At 39.2% G+C, this 22,110-nt stretch overlaps 1 protein-coding gene across 1 annotated transcript in view; it reads left to right on the forward strand.

Annotated features, from left to right (window-relative positions):
• The window catches only part of SORL1 (sortilin related receptor 1), a 5,131,225-nt gene that overhangs the window by 1,278,672 nt on the left and 3,830,443 nt on the right, over nt 1-22,110 (forward strand). The window contains exon 11 of the mRNA XM_044081038.1: nt 13,514-13,587. Coding sequence (XP_043936973.1) covers nt 13,514-13,587 — 74 coding nt within the window. The remainder of the gene's footprint in view (nt 1-13,513; nt 13,588-22,110) is intronic.

The raw sequence follows: 22,110 nt of genomic DNA on the forward strand, positions 1-22,110 counted from the left end.
GGAGGCAGCTACTTGGAGTTCAGTGCATACTTTCTCTAAGCATTACCACCTTCCACTTTACTCTAAATCTAGGGCTGGTTTTACCACTGCTATTTTACAGGGCATTTTGGCAGCTCCTACTACTTTATAGTTTTGCCATCCTCCCTTACCTCTGCTTTGGGATTCTACCCAAGTGTAAGGACTGCAGCAATGTGAGATGAAGAACATAGTACAGTTTTGTACCTACCATAAATGTAGATGTTCAAGATCCACATTGCTGCAGTCCAATTTACCCTCCCTCCTTCCCCTCTGTTGTTAGAGGCGGTTGTGTGGTTTGGGTTGTAAATATTGTGAATATTGTATATATTGTTCATAGGATTAGTGCAAGGGTGGTTGGTTGTTTTTTGCTGTCTTTTGGTTTTGACCTTTCTGTTTAGGGTCTTCTGACATCTGGGGCAAGAAAAGACTGAGGATATGACGTCGGTCATGCGCATTTGTACCCTGACGTCCTGATGTCAGTCTTAAGCGCCTTGACCGACGTCAGCGTAATACTTTGATATTCGGGCCGACCGAGGACAGCGGACTACCCAAGTGTAAGGACTGCAGCAATGTGGATCTTCGAACATCTACATTTATGGTAGGTACAAAACTGTACTTTTCAGAGAAGGGAAAGTCTCTAGGATACATACCTATCTATCCATTAGGTCCTGTTTATATCGCAGGCAAGGTTCAAGTCTTTAGAGTGGGTAATTCCGATCCTGTTTAGTTTTATGGATATGCAGGAGTCCCATCAAGGTGGGGTCTGACAGTGCCTTGCATGCAAGGTGTAGATTTCCTCTCAACAGCCTGTTAAATACTGTTTGTTTAAAAACAAAAACAAACGTTTATATCTATACACACACACGTTTGTGTGTTTTTTTTTTAATATACTTACTTTTTACTACTGCTGTTTCTTCCCCTCTGGGAATTCTGTTTTACTACTGTGTTACATGTATGCTTACCACTGCTTTTAAGCAGTTATGGAGCTTTTGTAAAGTGTTTTATGACTTTTACTGGAAAACTGAAGTTCTGTGGTATCAGTTGAACATTTGGGGCTCTCTTGTTGTAGGGTGCAAGAGGCCTTTTTGTGTTATCTGCTTCATTTTGAAGTTTTTACAGGAATGTATTGCATTGTTACTTTTTTTCTGAATTTTTATGGTGTATACTACTACTGCTTTAACACTGATATAGCTTGTCTTTATTGTTAAATCATACTTTTAATGCTGAATACTTTATTTGCATTTTCCGTAGATATATTTTTTTAATTTCTGACAAGTGAATCTCTAAGTAAAACTCATTTGTGCTGTTTTAAAATGTTTCTAATTTATTTAAGGGCATAGCACAGATGTGATTTTCTGTTACTATTTGGACAAATTAATTTTATTTGGTGCTGTGACTGTAGTGTCTACCACACTGTGCAGATTGTAGAACAAGGCTTGGCTCAATTTAAACTGTTTCTGCTATATTTTTTTACAGTTTAAGCGCATTTGCTGTGTGGGAACATCGGTTATATTTTCTTTTATTGCTGCCCTTAGCGTTTAATAATGTCACACTCTTATTCTGGGTAGTATTTTTCCCCAAGTTGATCATTCTGATATAGTGCCCCCCCCAGGAAATCATGCTGCACCTAAAGAGAGAAAAAAATTAACAGAGCCCCGCCTCAGCCTGTGGTTTGTGAATTTGTTGCCTTTAGCTAGCATGCAGTCCACTTACTGTTTTCCCCCGTCACCCTCTGATGTTAGCTTGCAGCATTATGGTTTGTGGGTCAGACCCATCTTTCAGTGCTGTTCCAGTATCTGGTTCAGATATGGAAGAACAAAATCCTTTAGGTGTAGGAGTGGTCCAGGGAAAAAAAAAAAAAACTTGTCAGACTTAATACTCTGACTACAGATAATTTGTTCTGTACTGTAGTTTGTAGTAAGAAGAAACAGAAACTTCACCACACAACAGACAATCAGGTTATTACCATGTGTAGGGCTGATGCGCTTTCCTTAGCTAAGAGTTGTTTACAGTCAGCTAATCTTTGAGACTATGTTCATATTCAGAATGAATATGGTGCTGTCTTCCCTCATAATCAGCCTAATGCTGCAGATTTTCATGGGGACTCTCTTGCAGACACTAGTGAATACTGTGAGTCTGTCCATTCTGATTATTCGAAGGGTAAACAGGTTCAAAAACTGAAACAAGTGTTCACCTTTCCACAGTTGCTAGCTAGGTTTAGAGATATATTTGACTGGAAGCAGTCTGAAGCTACATCAGAGATCGTCAGAGTTTACATAGTTGTTGAGGATGATATTTCAAGTTTTATTGGCTTTTCCTCCTCTATCACTCGCCTTAGAAGATGTCTAAAACTGCAGGTAAACCCCTTTGGCCAGAGAACCAGTTCCTTAAAAGGCTATGAGTTAATACAAGGTGTGTTGTGGTGATGCAGCTCTCTCTGCTTCTTTGTCAGCTGACCTAGCTGCAGTTTCTCCAGCTGCCAGCTCTAACAGGAGAATCTTGGCTTTTTCCAAGCCTACACTGCCTGATAAGTTTGGCAAGTGATCAGAATCTCAGGGGGGAAAAAAATTGGTTTTGCTTAGTAATGTAGTCTTCGGAATTTTAAATTCTCAGGGCTTCATGTGGAAATTTATTTTGCAATGTGCGCTTACCATTTAGATGACTTTGCTGTATCTTTGCCTGTTGAACTAAAGTGTTATTGAGATTGTTTCTACTGTGACTCAGATTTTTAATCATGCTTTGAGGAGTGTCTTGGAAGGTGCCGACACTATTTTTAGAAATGCATTTTCTTCTGTTGTATTGAGAACATTTGCTTGGTTACAGAAACAAAATTTTTCTGAGGATTTATAAAATGAGATTTTGAATGCTCCTTAATGTCCTACATTTTTGTTTGGTCCTGCTGTTTCCCAGATTCTCCAACAGTGGGATAATAAAAGTAAATTGATATGTGGTATACCTAGAATGTTTTTTGTATTCCCAGGTTCTTCCCAGCAAGGCACCCATCTTCAAATGGCAAAACAAACAAAAATCTGAGACTAACAAGAGTCAGCGTACCAAACGGAAATGACAGGAGTATAATGCCTCCAAACCAAAAAAAGTGGTTTCTTTTCCAAAAAAAGCTCTTACCCCCTGCAAAAGAAGGAAAAAGAATGATTGTGCCAAGACTCTGGGTGTCCCTTACCTTCCTCCTGTTCCTCCTTCCCTTTTATCTTCTCCAAGGCTTTAGCTCAACCCAGCAGCCTCACCTCAAAAAGTGTCAGACAAGTGGCTGCGGAGAATAATTCAGTGAGGATATTCTTGGCAGTGGATAGAAAATTGTTTTCCCTTCTGGGAAATCCCCCCCTGCACCCTCCAGACCCAGACACGCCTGTTTTCTCCAGTACTCCTTCACAAATTGTAAGCAGGGGGTTATAGAACCAGATCTTGCATTACAAAAGGGAAAGGATTTTACACCAGCATCCTTTTGTTACCCAAAAAGGAGCTATTGTGGAGACTAATGTTAGATTTGGCATCCCTAAATACCTTTTCAAAAGTACCCATATTCAAAATGCTCACCCTGCATGTGGTCCTACCCCTTAGTATGGACCACTGATCCATGGTGACTTTACATCTGAATCTTGCTCATCACATGCCAGTTGCTCCTAACTTCTAGTTGAACCTACATATGCCCTGTCTCATACCTTCACAAAGAATTTTTTTCCTGAGGTGTTTGTTGGGCATAGAAATAAGTATGGCCTTTCTACTAGTAGATGTAGTCCTGATGTTCGAAACATTTTTAGGAATTTCTCTCTCTCTCTCCCAAAAGCTGTCTCTGCAAAATGTTCTCAGAATTCTAGGCCTCATGGCATCAGTGATCCTCATGACACCACAGTCCAGACTAGACTCCACTTGAAAAAGATTTGTTGGACCCAGCAACTGCTCCACTTGAGTTCCAGGTGCTAGTGCTCAAGTTTGTGAAACAAGTTAAACTTATAGAGGAATAGTACGTGTCTCAATGCAGAGCTACTGTTCTCCCTCCCAACCACAGTTTCATCAGTATAGACTGACTCGTCAGATTTTGTATGGGTAACAGTGTACAGTGGCGTTCAAGCGCAAGGTGAATGGGGTCCTTCAGACTCTAAAAAGCACATAAACGTCAAAGAAATGTTTGCAGTGATTCAGACCTTAAAAGGGTTTCACCACTTATGGTCTCCAGGTCCCCTTTTATTGTTCACAAATGACACCACAGTCATGTGGTACCCAAGCAAACAAAGGGGTACAAGGTCATACCTTCTTTGCTAGTTGGCAGTGATGGCCTGAGTTGCTAGCTTTACAGCATTCTCTGACATTTCAGGTGCAATACATTCTGTCAGAACAAAACTTAGTTGCAGACTTAGGTCCTGGCTGGACCCTTATGAGTGGAAGCTAGGGACAGAGGTCTTACTTTATTTCATCCATATATGGGGAACACTTCAAATAGATCTGTTAATCTCCTTTCAAAACAGACAGTTGGAAAAATTCTGTTTAAGACATTCTTGCAGCCATTCTTGAAGGAGAGAAGCATTCTCATTTCTTTGGACAGAAATGTTCGTTTATGCATTTAAAATTTTTCCAGCGATAACCAAGATTTGTGTGAAGATTCAGAATGAATTACCAGAGATCATTGTGGTAACCTCTTTTGGCCCAGGCATAGTTGATTCTCCCCTTTAACAGTATTGGCCAAGGGCAATTACCACAAGCTTCCACACACACTGGATCTGTTCACGCAGAGTCAGGCATGACTGGTGCATCCTATCTTAGAGCAATTGCTGCTGACAGTCTGAATGATTCTGTCTTTATACCTTTTTAGGCATTTGTTTCATGAAGATGTGAAGCAGGTATTGAAGGAAGGAAGGAAGGAAACTTACAACTAGCAAGTTATGTTTTATAAGTGGAAGAAGGTTTCTTTGTGGTACCTAACTGATAAGAGAAAGCCCAGTATGGTGTCTCTCCCTCTGTTTTTTAAATATTTGTGTGAGCTATTCAGTGATGGCTTTTCTTATGCATCTGTTAAGATGCATCTTGGGGTCATCTTAGCTGGTCTGCTCACAGATCCCCCCTTTTGTTTCTTTCTGTAGCCAAACGGTTTATGAAAGGTATATTGAAACATGAGACACCATCACATGCAAATTTCGCCTCCTTGGTATCTCAATACTGTTCTTGAAAAATTGATCTTATTTCCTTTTGAAACTCTTTTTAGGATGATTTGAGGATGGTCTTCATGTTTCACTGTTGCAGTCATTACATTTGGGTTATCTCCTTGCAGTTAGCCCTCAACCAGCCTGATTAACAAAGTCTTGGGTCTTGCATCGGTTGCTGTCCCTTCTTCCATGATGTCAGGTTGTCAGGAGTATAAAACATGCAGCTGACGCCATTACATCAGTCTTTCATGCCATGCGGTGCCCGAAGCAGAAGCAGTTCGCAAGTGCCGGTCGGCTGACTCCTGAAATTTTCGTTTCGTTTTCGAGTTTCAGAACCGAAGTCTTCAACTAAAGCTAAATACCCCATTTGGGGAAACTTTTTCTTGCTCCTTACCGATGTCAGTAAAAGTTAATAATTGCATTACTTGTGGAAAGCAAATACCTCATAAAGATTTTCATTCGTACTGTATTCCTTGCCTAGGCCCTGATCACAACATACCTTGCTGTCAATTTTGTGCTTTATTTAATCAGCACACTATCTGTCGTCAGTATATTTTCACCTCTAAATATTTCGGTACTTGGTTTAATTATCCAGAAATGTCATTGGTTAGCCTTCCAACTACTGGGATTCCGAAAAAACGCAAAGATAAAGACAGAGACAGGCTACCGAGGTCCAAAACTGCTGACGAAGCTTCTCCTAAGCCAGTCGCCAGTTCGCCGGCACTCAGTGAGGCACTTTCGCAGCCCCTGATACCCGCTACTTATGATTCTCAGACCTCTACTGAGACCCATTCGGAGTCCGGTATGCCAAGAGATGCTTCAACTATGGAACCCACGGATGTCTCTACCTTGGATGGGTCTGGAGCTGCTGTGCAGGCACTGGCTTCTGAGGGTGTATTCTGGCCTACGGACTTGCATATTAAACCGATGCCTCCTTCTTCACTTAGGCATAAATCTGGAACCATGCCTAAAAAAAACGATGCCCAGGCCACATGCTCAAGCCTCTATGCCTAAAAAACAAATGATAAGAATGGCTGAAGATTTAATAACTCTAATCAGGGTTAGCCAACCCCCCCCCCCCTTTCTAAGAGGCCAAGGACTGAAGTCAGCTATGAATCTTCTGACCAGGATTCTGTTTTTTCTGATTCTTCTGATGGTCTGGATTTGCCCTTATCTACTTATGAGGATTCTGATGCAGAGGACTCCATTCCCTCTGCTTCTCCTCCAGAGGATTTTTCTTTTGGGGAAACCTTACATATTCTAAGGGAGCATTTCCACTGGGAAAGCCAGGATTTTTTTGATTCAAAAAAGAGGCTTAGGGATTTCGTACTCCTACCTCAGCATAGGCCTTTAGCTATTCCTCCTGTACTAGACATTGTTGATGATGCTTTTTCGGAATCTAGTTTAGCCCCTGATTCCTTGCCTCCTGCTCCCAGAAAACCTGACAGATACTACAGGGTCCCTGAGTCACACAAGTTCCTTTTTAAAAATCCTATTGCGGATCCAGAGACTATTTCACAGGGGCCCAAGGGCATTAAGTCTTCTACTGCTAAAAATCCTACCCCTTCTGATAGAGACTGCAGGGCACTGGATAGATGGGGTAAGAAGGTTTACACTTCTGCAACCTTGGCCATAAGGGCTTTAAACTACCAGTTTCATATGTTAAAGTATCAGCAACATTTTATTGGATTGCTTAAACAGAAAATTATGTTGATTCCTGACTGTGTGGAAAATAAAGAATTACAAGATTTAATGCATTCTGCTGAACAAGTTGGAAAACGTACATTGCAATGTGGTTTTGATTCATTAGAGGCCTCTTGCAGGGCTGCTGTTACTGGATCTGTGCTCAGAAGGCATGCTTAGCTTAAGGAGTAATCTTTGCCTGATCATGTTAAAGCTAAATTGTTGGATGCTCCCTTAAATCAGGACCTCGTGTTTGGCAAACAAGGCTGAGGAAGTTCTTAAAAAGATGGAAGATAAAGCTAAATCTATGCAAACTGTTAACAATTTCTTACAAGTTCAGCCTCCTAGATTTAGTAGGCACTGGCCCTCTAAGAATCGGTCCTTTCCAGCCACTTCCAGGTCTTCTCAAGCCAAACCCAGACACAGCAAAAGCCCCAGGTTTCAGTCCCAGGGGACACATAGGACAAAGAGTGGGGGGCCTCCACTTCCAAATCTGGGAGTAATAAGACTCCCCCCTATGGTAAACTGTCTCAGTGACTTCCGTTTAAAATTCCCAAGCACTTATCAGCTGACTGCTCCTTTGGGGAGAAGATTGCTCTTCATGCAAAAACTGGGAACTCATTACCCAGGACAAATAGGTTTTAAATATAGTGTCCCAGGGATACAGATTTCACTTCCACTCGTTGTCAACACCAAGCAGGTGGCTGGACCTACCCCCAAATCAGTGGGCAGAGGCCCAAAAACAAGTACTTTCTCTCTTAAGCATGGAGGCTATTCAGCTGGTACTGGAAGAGGAAAAGGGACAAGGTTTCTACTCGAGACTTTTCCTGGTACCCAGAAAAGACAATTCATGGCGTCCTATCCTGGACCTGTCTACTTTAAACACCTTTTTGGAGATTCCAAAATTCAAGATGCTGACTCTTCACCAATTACTTCCTTTGCTAGGCAAAGATGCCTGGTTGGCAACACTAGATTTAAAAGAAGCATACCTGCACATCCCAATCAGAGAATCTTGCAGAAGATACCCATGCTTCAAAGCAGGCTACACACACTATCAGTTCTCTTCACTGCCCTTTGGCTTATCTACTGCGCCCAGGGTATTCACAAAGTGCCTAGCTCCAGTTATTGCATTTTGCAGGCAAAGAAATATTCAAATATACCCATACCTGGACGATTGTCTAATTCAGGCAGAAAGCCAGGACAAACTTGAATCATCTGGCCTTTGTACAAAGGGTTCTAACTTGTCTGGGATACACCATAAACGAAAAGAAATCACACCTGGTACCCTGTCAACAAATTATATTCCTGGGAGCAAGCTTGAATACAACTTCCCAGATGGCTTACCTCACGCCAGAGAAGCAAATTCATTTGACAACCTTCTTCAAACAAGTGGCCAGTGGCCACAAAAACCCTGCTATCTGCAAGACAAATACTGCAAGCCTTGGGATTCATGGCCTACTGCTTTCTTCTAATTCCATATGCAAGACTACATTCTCAGGATCTAGAAGCATTGATTCCTGTCATACCTTGCCTACGCCTAGAATTCTTTTGGTGGGCAGAGGCCTGCCACCAAAACACGGGACTACCTTTCACACCACTCCCTGCCGCCCAAACCCTAACAACAGACACATCAGACTATGCATGGTGGGCTCACCTGGCAGGGAAGTGCATTCAGGGCAAATGGAACCAAAGTCAAATGCACCTGCATATCAATCAAAAAGAAATGTTAGCTGTACAGAATGCTCTGACAGCCTTCAAGGACCGCATTCTTCCAGGACAACTTATGGTAAAGACGGACAACACCACTGTTATGTGGTACATAAACAAGCAGCGGGGGGGGGGGGTACACATTCTTACCCCCTCTGCAGACTAGCCATGGCATTGTGGAACACAGCCTTGAGCTGCCAACTGCACCTACAAGCTCAATTCCTGCCAGGAAAATTAAATACACTGGCAGACAGACTAAGCAGAAACCTCATGGACCCACACGAGTGGAAGCTGGAACCAAGGATTTTCAACATGTTGACAAGCAAATGGGGGGAGCCCAGATATAGACTTGTTTGCCTCTCCCCAGAACTACCAGTTGGACAAATTTTGCACAAGGACTCCCCACAAGCAAGCCTGAAAAGTGGATGCACTGTCCTTCAGGTGGAAAAACCTATCAGTCTATGCATTCCCCACTCTGCCTCTGCTCTCCAAAGTACTACTAAATATCAAACAGGACAAACCAAGGATGATTTTGATTGCTCCAGACTGGCCACACCTGCGCAGTGTGTCACGGTTATTCCCAAGGCACCTGCCTCAGACTCCTTCCCTGTTGTCTCAGCAGGAGAACCAGATTCTGCACCCTCAGCTTCTAACACTGAACCTTGCAGCCTGGCTAATTACATAATCTCTCCTTTACCATCCCTCAGTAAACCTGTGATGGATATCATTTTAGAGGCAAGGAGGACTAAACCTGTGATGGATATCATTTTAGAGGCAAGGAGGACTAGTACTATAAAATCCTATGCCGAAAAATGGAAAAGATTCTGTGCCTGGAACCAGTCTCAAGGGATGAGCACAGCAGCGCCCAGTTTACCTCAGATTTTACAATACCTAACTGAGATGCTTCACAAGGGTCTGTCTTTTTCCTCCATTAAAATCCACACCTCAGCCATTTCAGCTCGTTATAACACAGAACCTCCCCTCTTCTCTCATCCACTGCTCAAGCAGTTCCTCAGATGGGCCAAAAATTTGAGACCACCCAGGAGAGCTCCAACCCCAGCCTGGGACCTTAACTTTGTTTTGGAGAAACTCACTCTACCTCCTTTCGAGCCAGCTGCTACTGCAGACTTAAAATTTATTTCTTGGAAAACAGCTTTCCTTTAAGCAATCACTTCAGCTAGAAGGGTATCTGAATTACAGGCCCTTATGGCAGTGGAGCCTTTCATCATCTTTCATGCGGACAGGGTGTCCCTCAGAACCAATTCATCCTTCATGCCCAAGGTGGTATCCAGTGTGGCTCTTAATCAGTCTATTCATTTGCCAACCTTCTTTCCCAATCCGCAGAACAAAGGGGAACGGATACTGCATTCCTTAGATGTGCACAGACAACTTAGATTCTTCTTGGACAGGACTAAATCTCAAAGGAAATCTGAACTGCTGGTGGCATTTGCTGCAGGGGCATAGGGGAAGGCTATTTCAAAGCAAAACATATCTAAAAGGATAGGCCATTGCATTCATTTCTGTTATAAACACCATGGAAAACCTATCCCCAGGGGATCAGACCTCACTCCACCAGGGCTGCATCTACTTCTATAGCCTTTATCAGAGGCGTCCTTACCAGGGACGTCCTAGAAGCTGATACCTGGAGTTCTGTACATACTTTCACCAAGCATTATCATTTGCCAATTTTCTCTAAATCCAGAGCTGGCTTTGCCACTGCAGTCTTGCAGGGCCTTATAGCTGGTCCTAATGTTATCTAAATTCCTCCTCCCAACCACAGCTTTGGGAATCTACCCAAATGTAATGACTACAAGAGAAAAACATAGTACAGTTGTGTACACTTACCATAAATGTAGATGTTCGAGCGTATTCACTGTTGCAGTCTTGGTTACCCTCCCTCCAGCCCCCTAACTTCTTTTGGCTATACCTCCTTTACTATGCTTAAAAGCCTTTTTGGTGTATTTTCTTTTTTGTCGGAGGTATATCATTGTACTTTTATATTTAATTGCTCCCCACTGGGGGACACCTGACATCTGGGGCAAGAAAAACTGATGTAATGGCGTCCGGCTGCATGTTTTATATCCCTGACGACCTGACGTCATGGAAGAAGGGACAGCAACCGACGCAGGACCCAAAACTTTGTTAATCAGGCCAACTGAGGGCTACCTGCAAGCAGATAACCCAAATGTAATGACTGCAACAGTGAATATACTCAAACATCTACATTTATGGTAAGTGAACACGACTGTACTTTCTTCACACGAAAACCTGTTTTGCTTATTGCTGTGACTCTGACATCTGTAAGGAGAGACTCTGAGATGCAAGCTGTTGTGGTTGGGCAACCTTATCTGATTTTCTACAAGGACAGGGTTATTTTAAGCAGTAATAATTCTTTCATGCCAAAAGTTGTTACTGAACTTGCCTTGAAGCAAACCATCAATCTCCCAGTTCTTTCCAGAACCTAAAAAGAAAGCAGAGAAGATTCCACATACTTTGGATGTGTACAGGTGGTTTCACTTCATATTACCGAAATGCTGAAATATCGAATTTCAGCATTTCGACAGTATAAAGCTGAAACCATCACAACACTGCCAATTCACAATCACGAAACCAAATCATTTAACATACACTATACAGCACACAACGCACAAACCATAACACCCACACCACAAAACAATTCAATACAACAAAACACCACAGAGACACACACCTACACTACACAAATGCAGGGGGGCATCCCCCCCAACCCCCTACTTATATATACTAACTCCGAGATTGCACAAACAGTAAAGAAAAAAATAATCACACACAGCCAACACGCTCATACCTCCACCTCCCTACCCTAACCCACTCGTACAAGTTATAAAAACACCCACTCACCTTAAACTGCAGACACCATCCCAGCCAAACACTTCCGCAACATAACATAAATGCATAAGCACGAATTTGACATACTCCTATTCGCACTTATACACTTTCGTTATTTTGCAGTTTCAACTTCATGGACACGAATTTTCAAAATTCGATATTTCAGCAATTCGTGTTTATGAAGTGAAACCTTACAGGCAGCTCAAGTGATACCTCAACTCCACTAAGCTCTTCAAGAAAGCTGAGAAACTGTTTTTCTATTCTTGGGCTAAGATGGGTCATCCTGTCGCTAAGTAAATGATTGTTAATTGGTTATCCACTGCTGTTTTTTTTTTTTTTTTTTTTTGTCACTCCCACCATGGTAAATCTATTCCAGGCAAAGTTAAGGCATGTTCCATCAGAGCCTTATCCTCTTCAGTGCCATATTGGAAAAGGGTGGACTCTATTTAGAAGCATTCTAGAGGTAACAAGTTGGTCCTTTGTTCATACCTTTACAAAGCAGTACAAACTGCATTCTTTATCAAGTTTCATAGCAAGCTTTGCAAGAGCCATTCTCCAGAGGCTCCTGGATTCTTATTCTTCCTCCTCCCTGGTAGGGTAATCTTTGAGAATCTACCCAAATTGCCACTGAGGTGTTGAGTGATGAACACAGTACAGTTGCACAAGTCTTACTTACCTGTAGCAGTAGATATTCTAATTTCGCCCTGCCTCAGTTTGTGCACCGACCATCCTCCTCATTGTATTTATAGTTCTATGGTGCTATTGATTGGCTTTGGTTATTCATGTTGGTGTTTTTTTGGCTGCAGACTGATTGGTTTCAGGCAATTCTTTCTTCTGGTCCTTCTTGGTTCATCCTACATATCACCAAAACCCTGACTGACTGACTCCGTGTGATAAGGTTGGGCTTCCCGTGAAGGAAGGGACTTAGGCAAGCCCCTATCGCAGAAAGTCAGAGGAGGAGATTCTTATCTCAGGAAAGCTGCCAGTGTTGGAGCTTGTGCAGGCACAGGACCCATATGCTACTGCAGCAGTGTGAAATTTGAACTTCTACTGTTAACAGGTAATTAGGACTTGTACAACTGTACTTGTTTCCCTTTGGGAATGAGAGAAGCTATTGCACTGTAGTATGATACAAGCTGTGCAGGCCAGATGTCACACAGCTGCCTGGAAATTCTCTTTTTCTTTTTAAAATTGCCTTGCCTCATAGCTTTAACAGTGCTGTAGCCACTAAATCAAAAAGATGATTTCTATGAATAGGTCATTAAGTTCCTAATTTCTTTAAGGAGCTTTATTGTTATCTTGTATTGTATAGGCCTTTCTCAGTATGGGGTGGGTTTTAGTTAGTTTTCCTTTTCATGTGTGTCCAGCATTCAGCACATGTAAGGTAATGGTTTATTGCTATCAATCTATCAGTATTATGCTTTTTTCTACTAGAGTTTTGTCAGTCGTGATTTTTTTTTTTTAGTGTACAATACGTTTTATTTTGTTGTCCATTTATATTATTGTTTGCTCTCATTTCTGATGGATGCTTTTTTCAAAGTTTTTTTTTAAATATTTATTAAACTGAAAAAAAGATGATTTCTAGCTAACCTCCCTTTATTATTGGGTAATGCTCTAATTAAATTAACAGGTCTTCCTTGGGTAATGTGCTTGCATTCATCACATTGTGCGTTTTACAAGCATAAAGATTCATTAAGTAGTTAAAGCTCCTTTAACCGTGAGTTGTGAGTCACTACCTTGAGACATTCAGGATTGTTGTTTCTTATCTGAAGAAACATGAGTAAGATAGAGTATGTAGTGGAATCTGGGAGAAGTAAAAGGATAAATGACAGGTGTTCATGTAATATGCACAAAAATGAAAACAGCTGACATCCAAGTGTAATTTCTAAAAATACAGTCAGCAGTTAGAATTAATTGTTTATTTGCTGAATTAAAAATTTAGACACAGTAAATAATGGTCATATTAGAGTTTATAAAAAGTATATAAATGAGAGTCTTTGGAAAAAAATTATGGAAGGGCATTGTTTTCGAGCTGATGTTATTCACAAAGATGATAAAAGTGCTTTTTGTCATTTTAGGATCTGTTGGAATAAACCTTTCAAACAAACCTAATGTGTACATTTCCAGTAATGCTGGAGCCAGCTGGAGGGAGGTAAAGAAAATGTTTCTTTCCTTAAACATTTGTCATTTTTTTTCTACACAGATAATATTCTTTGAAAATATACATTTGTATTAGTTCTTAATTTAGCTGAACTAATCTTTTATCAGAAACATTTTATAATTAAAAGTTTATTAAAATGCTCTATTGTAGTCTTTGGAAACAGGCTGGTGTACTTAATTTGCTCACTTTGCTACTTGTTGTTTAGCCAGATTAATAAATAGCCTACTTATTGCCATCATGATCTGGAATCGCAGTGTGTTCATTTAAGGTTTCTCAAATTGTGAATGCTGGTTTTGTGCCTTGTTGTCTGTGTTGTTCTCAAGGGCCTTCCTCTCTCTGCCATTTCTTCCTGTGATAGAGCTTGGAACAAGGATTATGAGATATGATACCGTCATGTTACACATGAGATGCATTTCATTAGTCTTGGCTGTTTTCATCTGATAAGGTTTGGGTATACAGTGCTTCTGTGCAGCAGGCTGTTCCTGTTTTCTGAGCCTTCACAGGTTTATAATTCATGGGTGAATACTAAGGTATCATTCTGCAGACTATATGCCTGGTCAATAATAGTCTGCAGACTATTAGCCTGGCTAATAAGCAGAAGTCAGAAGCAAACCCTATACCTTATATTTGTAGGGTTATGACATTAACCATTATACCAACCCTCCACCTAGCCCTTATGATGTCATAATATGGCAGCCTCCTCACCCATTTCTTACATGTCTATGTTGCAATTCCTCCAAAGTTTGAGAGGCAGTGCTGCAGCAGGAAGAGGGATCACCTTAATCTGCTGTAAGGAAGCTGTAGCTTTTTCCTTTCTTGCTTTTCTGGCCCAACTACTAGGTATTGGGTCACTAGATTCTTTGATAGGTGGATACTGTACCATTAAAACAATGGCACAGATGAATTTTCCATCTATGACTATTTCAGAGCATCTTCAGGAAGGAGGCTGCTTTTACGTGCGGCATTCTCTGCTACTTAACTGACTTGAATGGATTTTTTTTAATGTAACATATTTTGATTACATGCAAAGACCATGCTTCTCCTATTTTTTGAGCAACCAAGAAAAGTATTACATAAGAGTCCACTACATAGAAAATGTTTTATACAGCTTAACTTATTTTAAACAAGTGTTATAACAGTTCTTAGTTTACAAGAGTAACAATAAGGTAAGTGCATACAGGAGTTAAGCGAATGCTGTGCAAGAGCATCTTACAGTAATTTGCTTGCAAACTGATTCTTCTCATTTTCATTATTTGGTACTTTTCCGTTATCAGGGCAGCAGGCGTAATGAGCACTTGCAATGTTAACACACCGTTCCAATGATCGCACTGCTGGCAGAGATGTGGGTAAAGGTTCACCTTGTCTGACAATACTTTTCAATTGGAAATTATGAAAAAATGGAATTTCTGGATAAATGCCCAGCCCAAGAGTGTGAACATTTCTATATGTATAAGGCTGACTACATGTGGGAAAGGAGAACAACTTTAGGTATACCGCATTCCCTGTAACTTCCTAAATAGGGTGCAAATGACAGACATTGCCTTTCCGTAAAAAAGGCAGTGTTCCTGTTTAACACCATGTGCTGATTTGTAACTGTGATCGTGTTAAGAATTGTAAGGGTGTCAGGCAGGACTTAAAAGCAGAAGTACAGTTTATTCTATGAATATATGGTCGTTCAGTCTTTTTGTAAGAAGGGTGTGTCAGAATCTATATGTAAAGGGATATGTGCTGAAGGAATTGACTGCAGTTGTCAGAATATCTGTTTAATTTATGTTTGCAGTGAGATGTGCTACAGATTATTTTTCTAAATAAATTTTAATTAAAAAATGCTGGAAACAACACAAAATGAACACCTTCGGTCACACCAATGAGCGTATGCTGCCCAATAGTCAAACGAGATGCTGGACAAACTTCAGTAATCCTCAGGTAGCTGGAAAAGCTTACAATTTATTAAATGTCACGACACTATACCAAAAACGACTGCAAACACAATGCGATTACAAACATAAAACTCATATCCTGGTGAGCGGAATACTCACACAGAATATCGTGGGTACAAACGTATACTGTGCACAACATAAAAATAAGAATTATCCAAGTTTAGCGCTTTCAACCAACTCAATTGGTCTTCTTCAGAACTAAAAGTGAGTAAATAATCTCACTCAATATATAAATGTTTTGGCGCCAAAAAACTTTCAAAAATTTAAAGACATACTGCATTTTAAGTAAAAGTTAGACATGCGTTGTGTCAGAAAGTCTGTTCATAATATCTGTTTATACTTTTGAGCTGTAAAAGCACAATATAACAATCTGATAAACTAATTGAAATCATCACAGTGGTACAATATTAAGGGTGAAGTAAGAATGTAATATGACATAAGTTAAATTCAATATATTATAAATTAATATATTGGGGTATAAGCTGTAAACTAAAATTATTTGCACACATCCTTTTAAAAATATATCCCTTTAAAAATATATCCCTTAAAAATCTAAGGATAAATTCGTGTGTGCTAATTTTATATAAATTCCGTATAATTTGATTGTAATAATTTTTAACCTGAATTTTAAGGAAAATAAATACAATATGTACAATGTAAAAAAAGTATGTTAAAAAATATAAATATGGGTATATATAAAAAATGTGTTAAAAATATGTTGAGAATATATGTATTATATATTGTTACGAACTTTCAAATAAATAATTATATTAATAAATAAATAATTAAATAAGTGAATCAATTCGTGAAATTGATGCATATATAACAGATATGAAAATGTAAACATTACAAGTATGAAACCATGAGGATTTTGAAACCAGTGTGAATAATTAAGCCTAATATCAGGGGAATTTTCATAACTACTACCATAAATTCAGGAGAAAGTCTAAAATAAAAGTGTAATATAACAATTATCATAAGTTGTATGAATATAAATACATATAAAAACTTATTAAACAACATTTTTGTTACAAAATATATTAGTTATATGAGAAACTCTTTAAAAAACTCTTTATAAAAACCAATTGTGATAAACACTAAATATATAGTATGGTACTAGAAGTAATATACTGTAAGACCAAGTTATTAAGGAGGGCTTGAACAAGTAAAAAATTGATATAATATAATATAAACCAGTGTTATCAACCTTATACCTATAATATTAATATGACTAGGTATTATAATAATAATGATCTAACCGATATACATTCATTAAGGCCAGGTGGATTGGTGGCGTCAAGATATAATTGCCACCACGTTTCTTTAAAAGCTATAAGGCTTTTGAAATTGCCCCCCCTAGGATCGTTATGAATGACATCTAGTATAAAAAACTTAAATATATGTTCAGTTCCCAATGCCTGTATATGTCTGTATAGGGCATTGTGTATGTCTTTCGTCTTAATACTGTACATGTGGTCATATATACGTTTTCTTAAATGACGTTCGGTTCTTCCTACGTAAAAGGCAGGACAGAGATCACATTTAGCAAGGTAAATAACCTGTTTAGTGTTGCAGTTACCTGGTTTACTAACAATAATGCTTCTGTGTCCATTTTTGAGATGTATAATTTTAATTTAAGTTAATGTGTTTCCTGAGTTTTTTTCCCGTTCTTACAGATGACTATATTTTGGTGTTGCAAAACGTCACATTTCTACCAAAATATCCCAGTTTGTGCATTCAGAAACATGGCAACCGCATTTGATTATTTCGCTTTCAGAGCCAGCCATAAGTATGGATGGCTTACTTGCGTTACACAAACATCTTTCCATCAACTGTTGTAAAAGGTAATAATGGTCATTACATTGAGGAAGCACTGTGTTATGATAATATGCAATGTTAGGGAATGTAAGTAACATTAGAACAGACTTATTCCGTTGTGTTCTGGCACCCACTTTTAAATCAAAGTATGAGCCATAATATTTTCCATTTAGTACACATCAAAAACTCTGCAACATGTGCCATGTAGTGTTTCAGAATGCGAAAGAACTGTTGCCCCGATAACGGAAAAGTACCCATTATTCTATATTTTGCCACATTTTTCCTGAAACTTGCTGCCCTGTTGAGATTAGCTTGTTACTTAGATTTTCTCTTGTTGATTTTTTTTTAAAACTTTTTCATAAAGGTGTATATCATCTCCTTTACTGTTTTTGTATATGGATTTGATGTGGTTCTGTTTAGATTGACTGAAACATGTCTAGCTAATGTTGAGTTTCCCTTGACATAGATGGCAGTTTTCATAAAAAGTGGAGCGCCTTCTTAGTACAGAGCTACTATATATTTTTGTTACATTTATGCAAAAAATACATGCCAGGTATACACCATTACACCTCTGCTTGTAATTTATCTGTTTAATTTATGTTTGTAGTGAGATGTGCTACAAATTATTTTTCTAAATAAAAGAGCTGGCATAATTACCCTTTTTATGTTAAGTGACACTTTATAAGGGAAAGGAATGATGAGGTTAAGCGTACTCCCTTCCCCAGGAGTGAGTATTCCAGAGCCTGCGTTTAACAACCAGGGAACCTTGCTGGGTAGGCTAACGTAGGCCCTCGGGCCGATTGCCTAGTACCTACCTATGAACATATACATTGCTTCTGAATCCGTGATGGAAACTTTAGATGATACAGAGGCATATGCCTATATGAGGGGCATTAGGAGACTGCATTACTTGCAGAAGTGTGTGGCAAACCTGCTGTACATCATCATTGCATGCCCTCCCCTTGAGCTGTTCTAGTCATATGCAGGGGAATAGGCTTTACAGAAAAACCCTTTGCTCCATTGATCAGTGGGTAGAAGAAAGAAAAAACACTGCAGTCAGTAATAAAATCAGTTACAAACACTTCCAACTATTTTCTTTTGTTACACAGCAGTAAATGTAAAATGCAATGACATTTTGCATAAATAAACAAATATTTAGGAAAAGTGGTACATTAAATCTAAAAATAAAAACCAAACAAACTCAAACAATATAAAATGACACCAGAAAGGAAACAGTAAAATCCAACAGCATGACCGCAAATATCAAGTTAAGCGCTTTCACTCACTTTATTTACAATGAGCTTCTTCAGAACAAAGTACCTTACACACTCAATTCCTTTATAAACAGTAGTCAATTAAGTCACATGACGTTCCCAAAAGGGGACGATAATATAATGTTCAATATTTAAATAAATCAATATTAATGATAATGAATCCATATGAATATAAAAGAAATTAATAATAAATAAATAACTTGTACAAAATATTACAAATATTCATATATAAATAAATTTGAATGTGTATAAAAAACATATATATGTATAGGTAAATATAAAAAATATATGTATATATGTGTATATAAAATACAACTAACAGTTGACTACCTACTCCTAGCTAATGTTAAAAAAACATTAACTACCTACTCCTAATTAAATGTTACTTTTAATGAAGTTATACTTTAAGAGACTAAATGACAACACTTGCCAACAGCGATGTTGATTGTATTTCACTCCAGTGTGGAGTCATGTTTATTGTTATCAACATTCCACAAATGGCAGCATTCAGAAAAGCTGTATTTTTATTTATTTTTTGTTGCTTTATCTGTCATTTCAGGTTTTTTTAATATTGCAAAGGTGTGCTGTCAAAAAAAAAAAAAACATTCATTGTGAAGCAGGGTTGAGATTAAGGGCTACATCTGAGGTGAGGCTACATTTTGTACATTTTGGAATGTACTTTGCAACCTGGATATAGACATGTACCCAACATATTCATTCACATTTTCAAACTGTAGGATCAAGCTTTTTTGTGGAACTGCCTGTATGTGCTAGCCAAATATATCTTAACAAATTAGGCATTTTTGCAGTGGGACCTGTACCATTTTAGCTGAATTTTTATTAATGACATTTGTTGTGTGTTTTACTGGAGAATGGATGTCTGGAACTGCTTACAGTAGCTCAGATGTCTTCCATGATCCAGTACCTCTACTTCAACAAAAGGACTGGTTACTGCAGGCGATATGGATTAGCACCTTTAGGATTTCACCAAAGCTGGAGCTCCTCCCCCTCACTGACACAATGCAACTCACTTCTCTTCCTCCTGCAGATCTTATTTGCTCTTAATTACATATGGCAGATCATCCACTGCTCAAACTTCGTATATATATATTTTTTAGATAATGCTAGCTACGTTTAGCCAATTTCTACAGGTTTTTGTAATTCTATTCAGATTAGCTTAATTTCCTCACCAGTGCCTGAGTTGGGTTGTTTTTCTAGCTAGGCTTTAGCTGTTCCCTTTCCCTTTAGTCCTTTTTCTTTACTTTGGAATTTATCTAACAAGGGGTTTAGAGTCGTGTGTGTTATATTTTCTTGTTAAAGCTGAGGTTGGATTTTTTTTTGTGTTTTTTGCAGCACTTTCTGTTAAGGGTTTTGCAGAACTCCTTTTCTTGTTCAGGTATTTTTTTCTTTTTTTGACCACTTTCTGTGGCATATAAGGTTAGGACTGAGTCTTTGGGGAAAAAAACATGTAAGAGGTGGACAGTGAGCATCAGTGACCTTCATGTATGGAGATGCCCTTGAGGATGAAGGAATTCTTTAACTAGAAGGCTCAGGATTGTCCACAATCTAAGAACAAAGTGAGATAATTTGTTAGATTCCCTCAGCACAAACGTCTAGGCATTCCTACAGTCTTCAAGGTTGTGGACTTCTCCTGCAGCCTGACTCCCAGTTACCTGCCTCTAGGAAGCCAGACCATTTAGAGTGTTCTGAATTCCCATAAACATATCTTCAAAAACCCAGTTGCAAACCCTGAGGTGGTTTCCTAAGGTGCCGAGGCAGCCAAAGGCAGAGCTTCTAGAAATCTCTTGCCTAATGTGAAAGTGGTTAGAATCTTCTGTATTATTAGCAGGAAGTATGCACTTCTGTTACCCTGCTATGAGAGCACTGAACTGTCAGTTTTTATGGTAAAATTTCAGGAAATGTTCCTGGATCGAATTAAAAACTAGAGAAAATGGAGGATAAAGCCTATCTAGAAGGAATTGTTATAACTCTGCAACTTTTGTGGTATTTTGTGTACTGTGATTTGTTTTAATTACAGTGTTTTACTTGTATTCTGCATTTAATTGCATGTTAAAACTTGGAAAGAGACCACAGCTATGTCTCTTGAGTCAGACAGAAATTATTCCCACCCTCCCACTGTGTTGCTGTTGTGTTCTTAAACACAACTGTCTTTCTAGTTGCCTGCCCCTTATGTTAATTTGACCACATATCTCCTTCCCTCTCCCCTTTCAGTGGCTGGTGTGAGTAAGCACAAAATTGTAATTTTGTGAAATCACTCCCCTTCAACTATTTACATTTTTGGCCATCCCACTGTATTCCATAGAATGAGAATACAGATGTGTCCCACCCCCTTTCAAACCCATCTTGCTCTCTTAAAATTAGTAACTCTCCAATTGGGCAACTAAAACTTAAGTTACCCCCTTTCATATCTAACTGCTTAGTGTGCACACTGCGGTGTTTGGGATACAAACCCATTTTTTTCATCTTACCTTTAAACATCTATTGCAAGGCCACCAGTTATTGGAGAGCCCACATTCTGCTTTTCAAAATCTTCTTGGGATTAGTGCTTCTCTTTTCTCCTGGTGAGAGAAGGAGCACAGGGATATTATTTCCACCAGAAAGCTTAATAACTGCTTTATAGGTGACAGCTTGGAATTTGCGCTTATATTTGTGTTCCTGGTGAGAGAAGGAGCAAAGTGCATTGATTTCTGACTGTTTCTGGTTGGACAGTAAGTGTCTGTTCTTAATGTTCCTGATTGGTCTGGTTGTTATTCAAAGCATCGACCAGGGAAAGGCTACAAGCCTACAGATCCTTGGATCATCTGGGACAAGACTGTGGTCACCAAACAGGTTGTGGCCTGCTTCTTATCTTGGGATTGGTGCTAATATTTTGCATCCAGTAAGAGAAGAAGCAAAAGAGCTTTGTATCCCAGCAGAGTGAAGCTGTGGTGAGACCAGCATTAGTAGTAGCCAGGTAGTAGACATTGATGCGGCTCCTCTGTTTTTCATCATTCTTGACAAACTAATTCTTTGTTTTCAGTAAGTACTGCTTTATTTCTTTCTAACGTCAGAATATCTGCCTAAATACTTCGTCCTTAAATTTTCAATTTCAGAAAGTCAAAGTTAGCTTTTTGTGGTCTTTGCACCTATTAAATTAGGTAAGCCTGTTAACAACCAGTTATTTCTAAACGGAAGTGCAGCTGCATCAGATGTTCATCAAATTAATCACTGCTGCAGTAGACTTGGCTATATAGGTTATATCCTGCAGAACATATCACAGCTGTCCAGCTTCCATAGCTTTAGGGCACCTTCCACAGCTCAAACTGTCCGGCAGCTTAAATGTGCTGACAAAGACAAGTTTGGACTTAAAGCCCTTCAGAGTTTTATGCTGCCAAAGAGTACACTTCTCTGAGGTTTTCAAGGATTGACTCTTGGCTTGTGCGTTCCTTTGCTGGGCAGATAGGTTCTTTTTGGAGAAAACA

This window comes from Protopterus annectens, chromosome 8.part0, assembly GCF_019279795.1.
Source record: "Protopterus annectens isolate FY-2018-M chromosome 8.part0, PAN1.0, whole genome shotgun sequence".
Taxonomy (NCBI): domain Eukaryota; kingdom Metazoa; phylum Chordata; order Ceratodontiformes; family Protopteridae; genus Protopterus; species Protopterus annectens.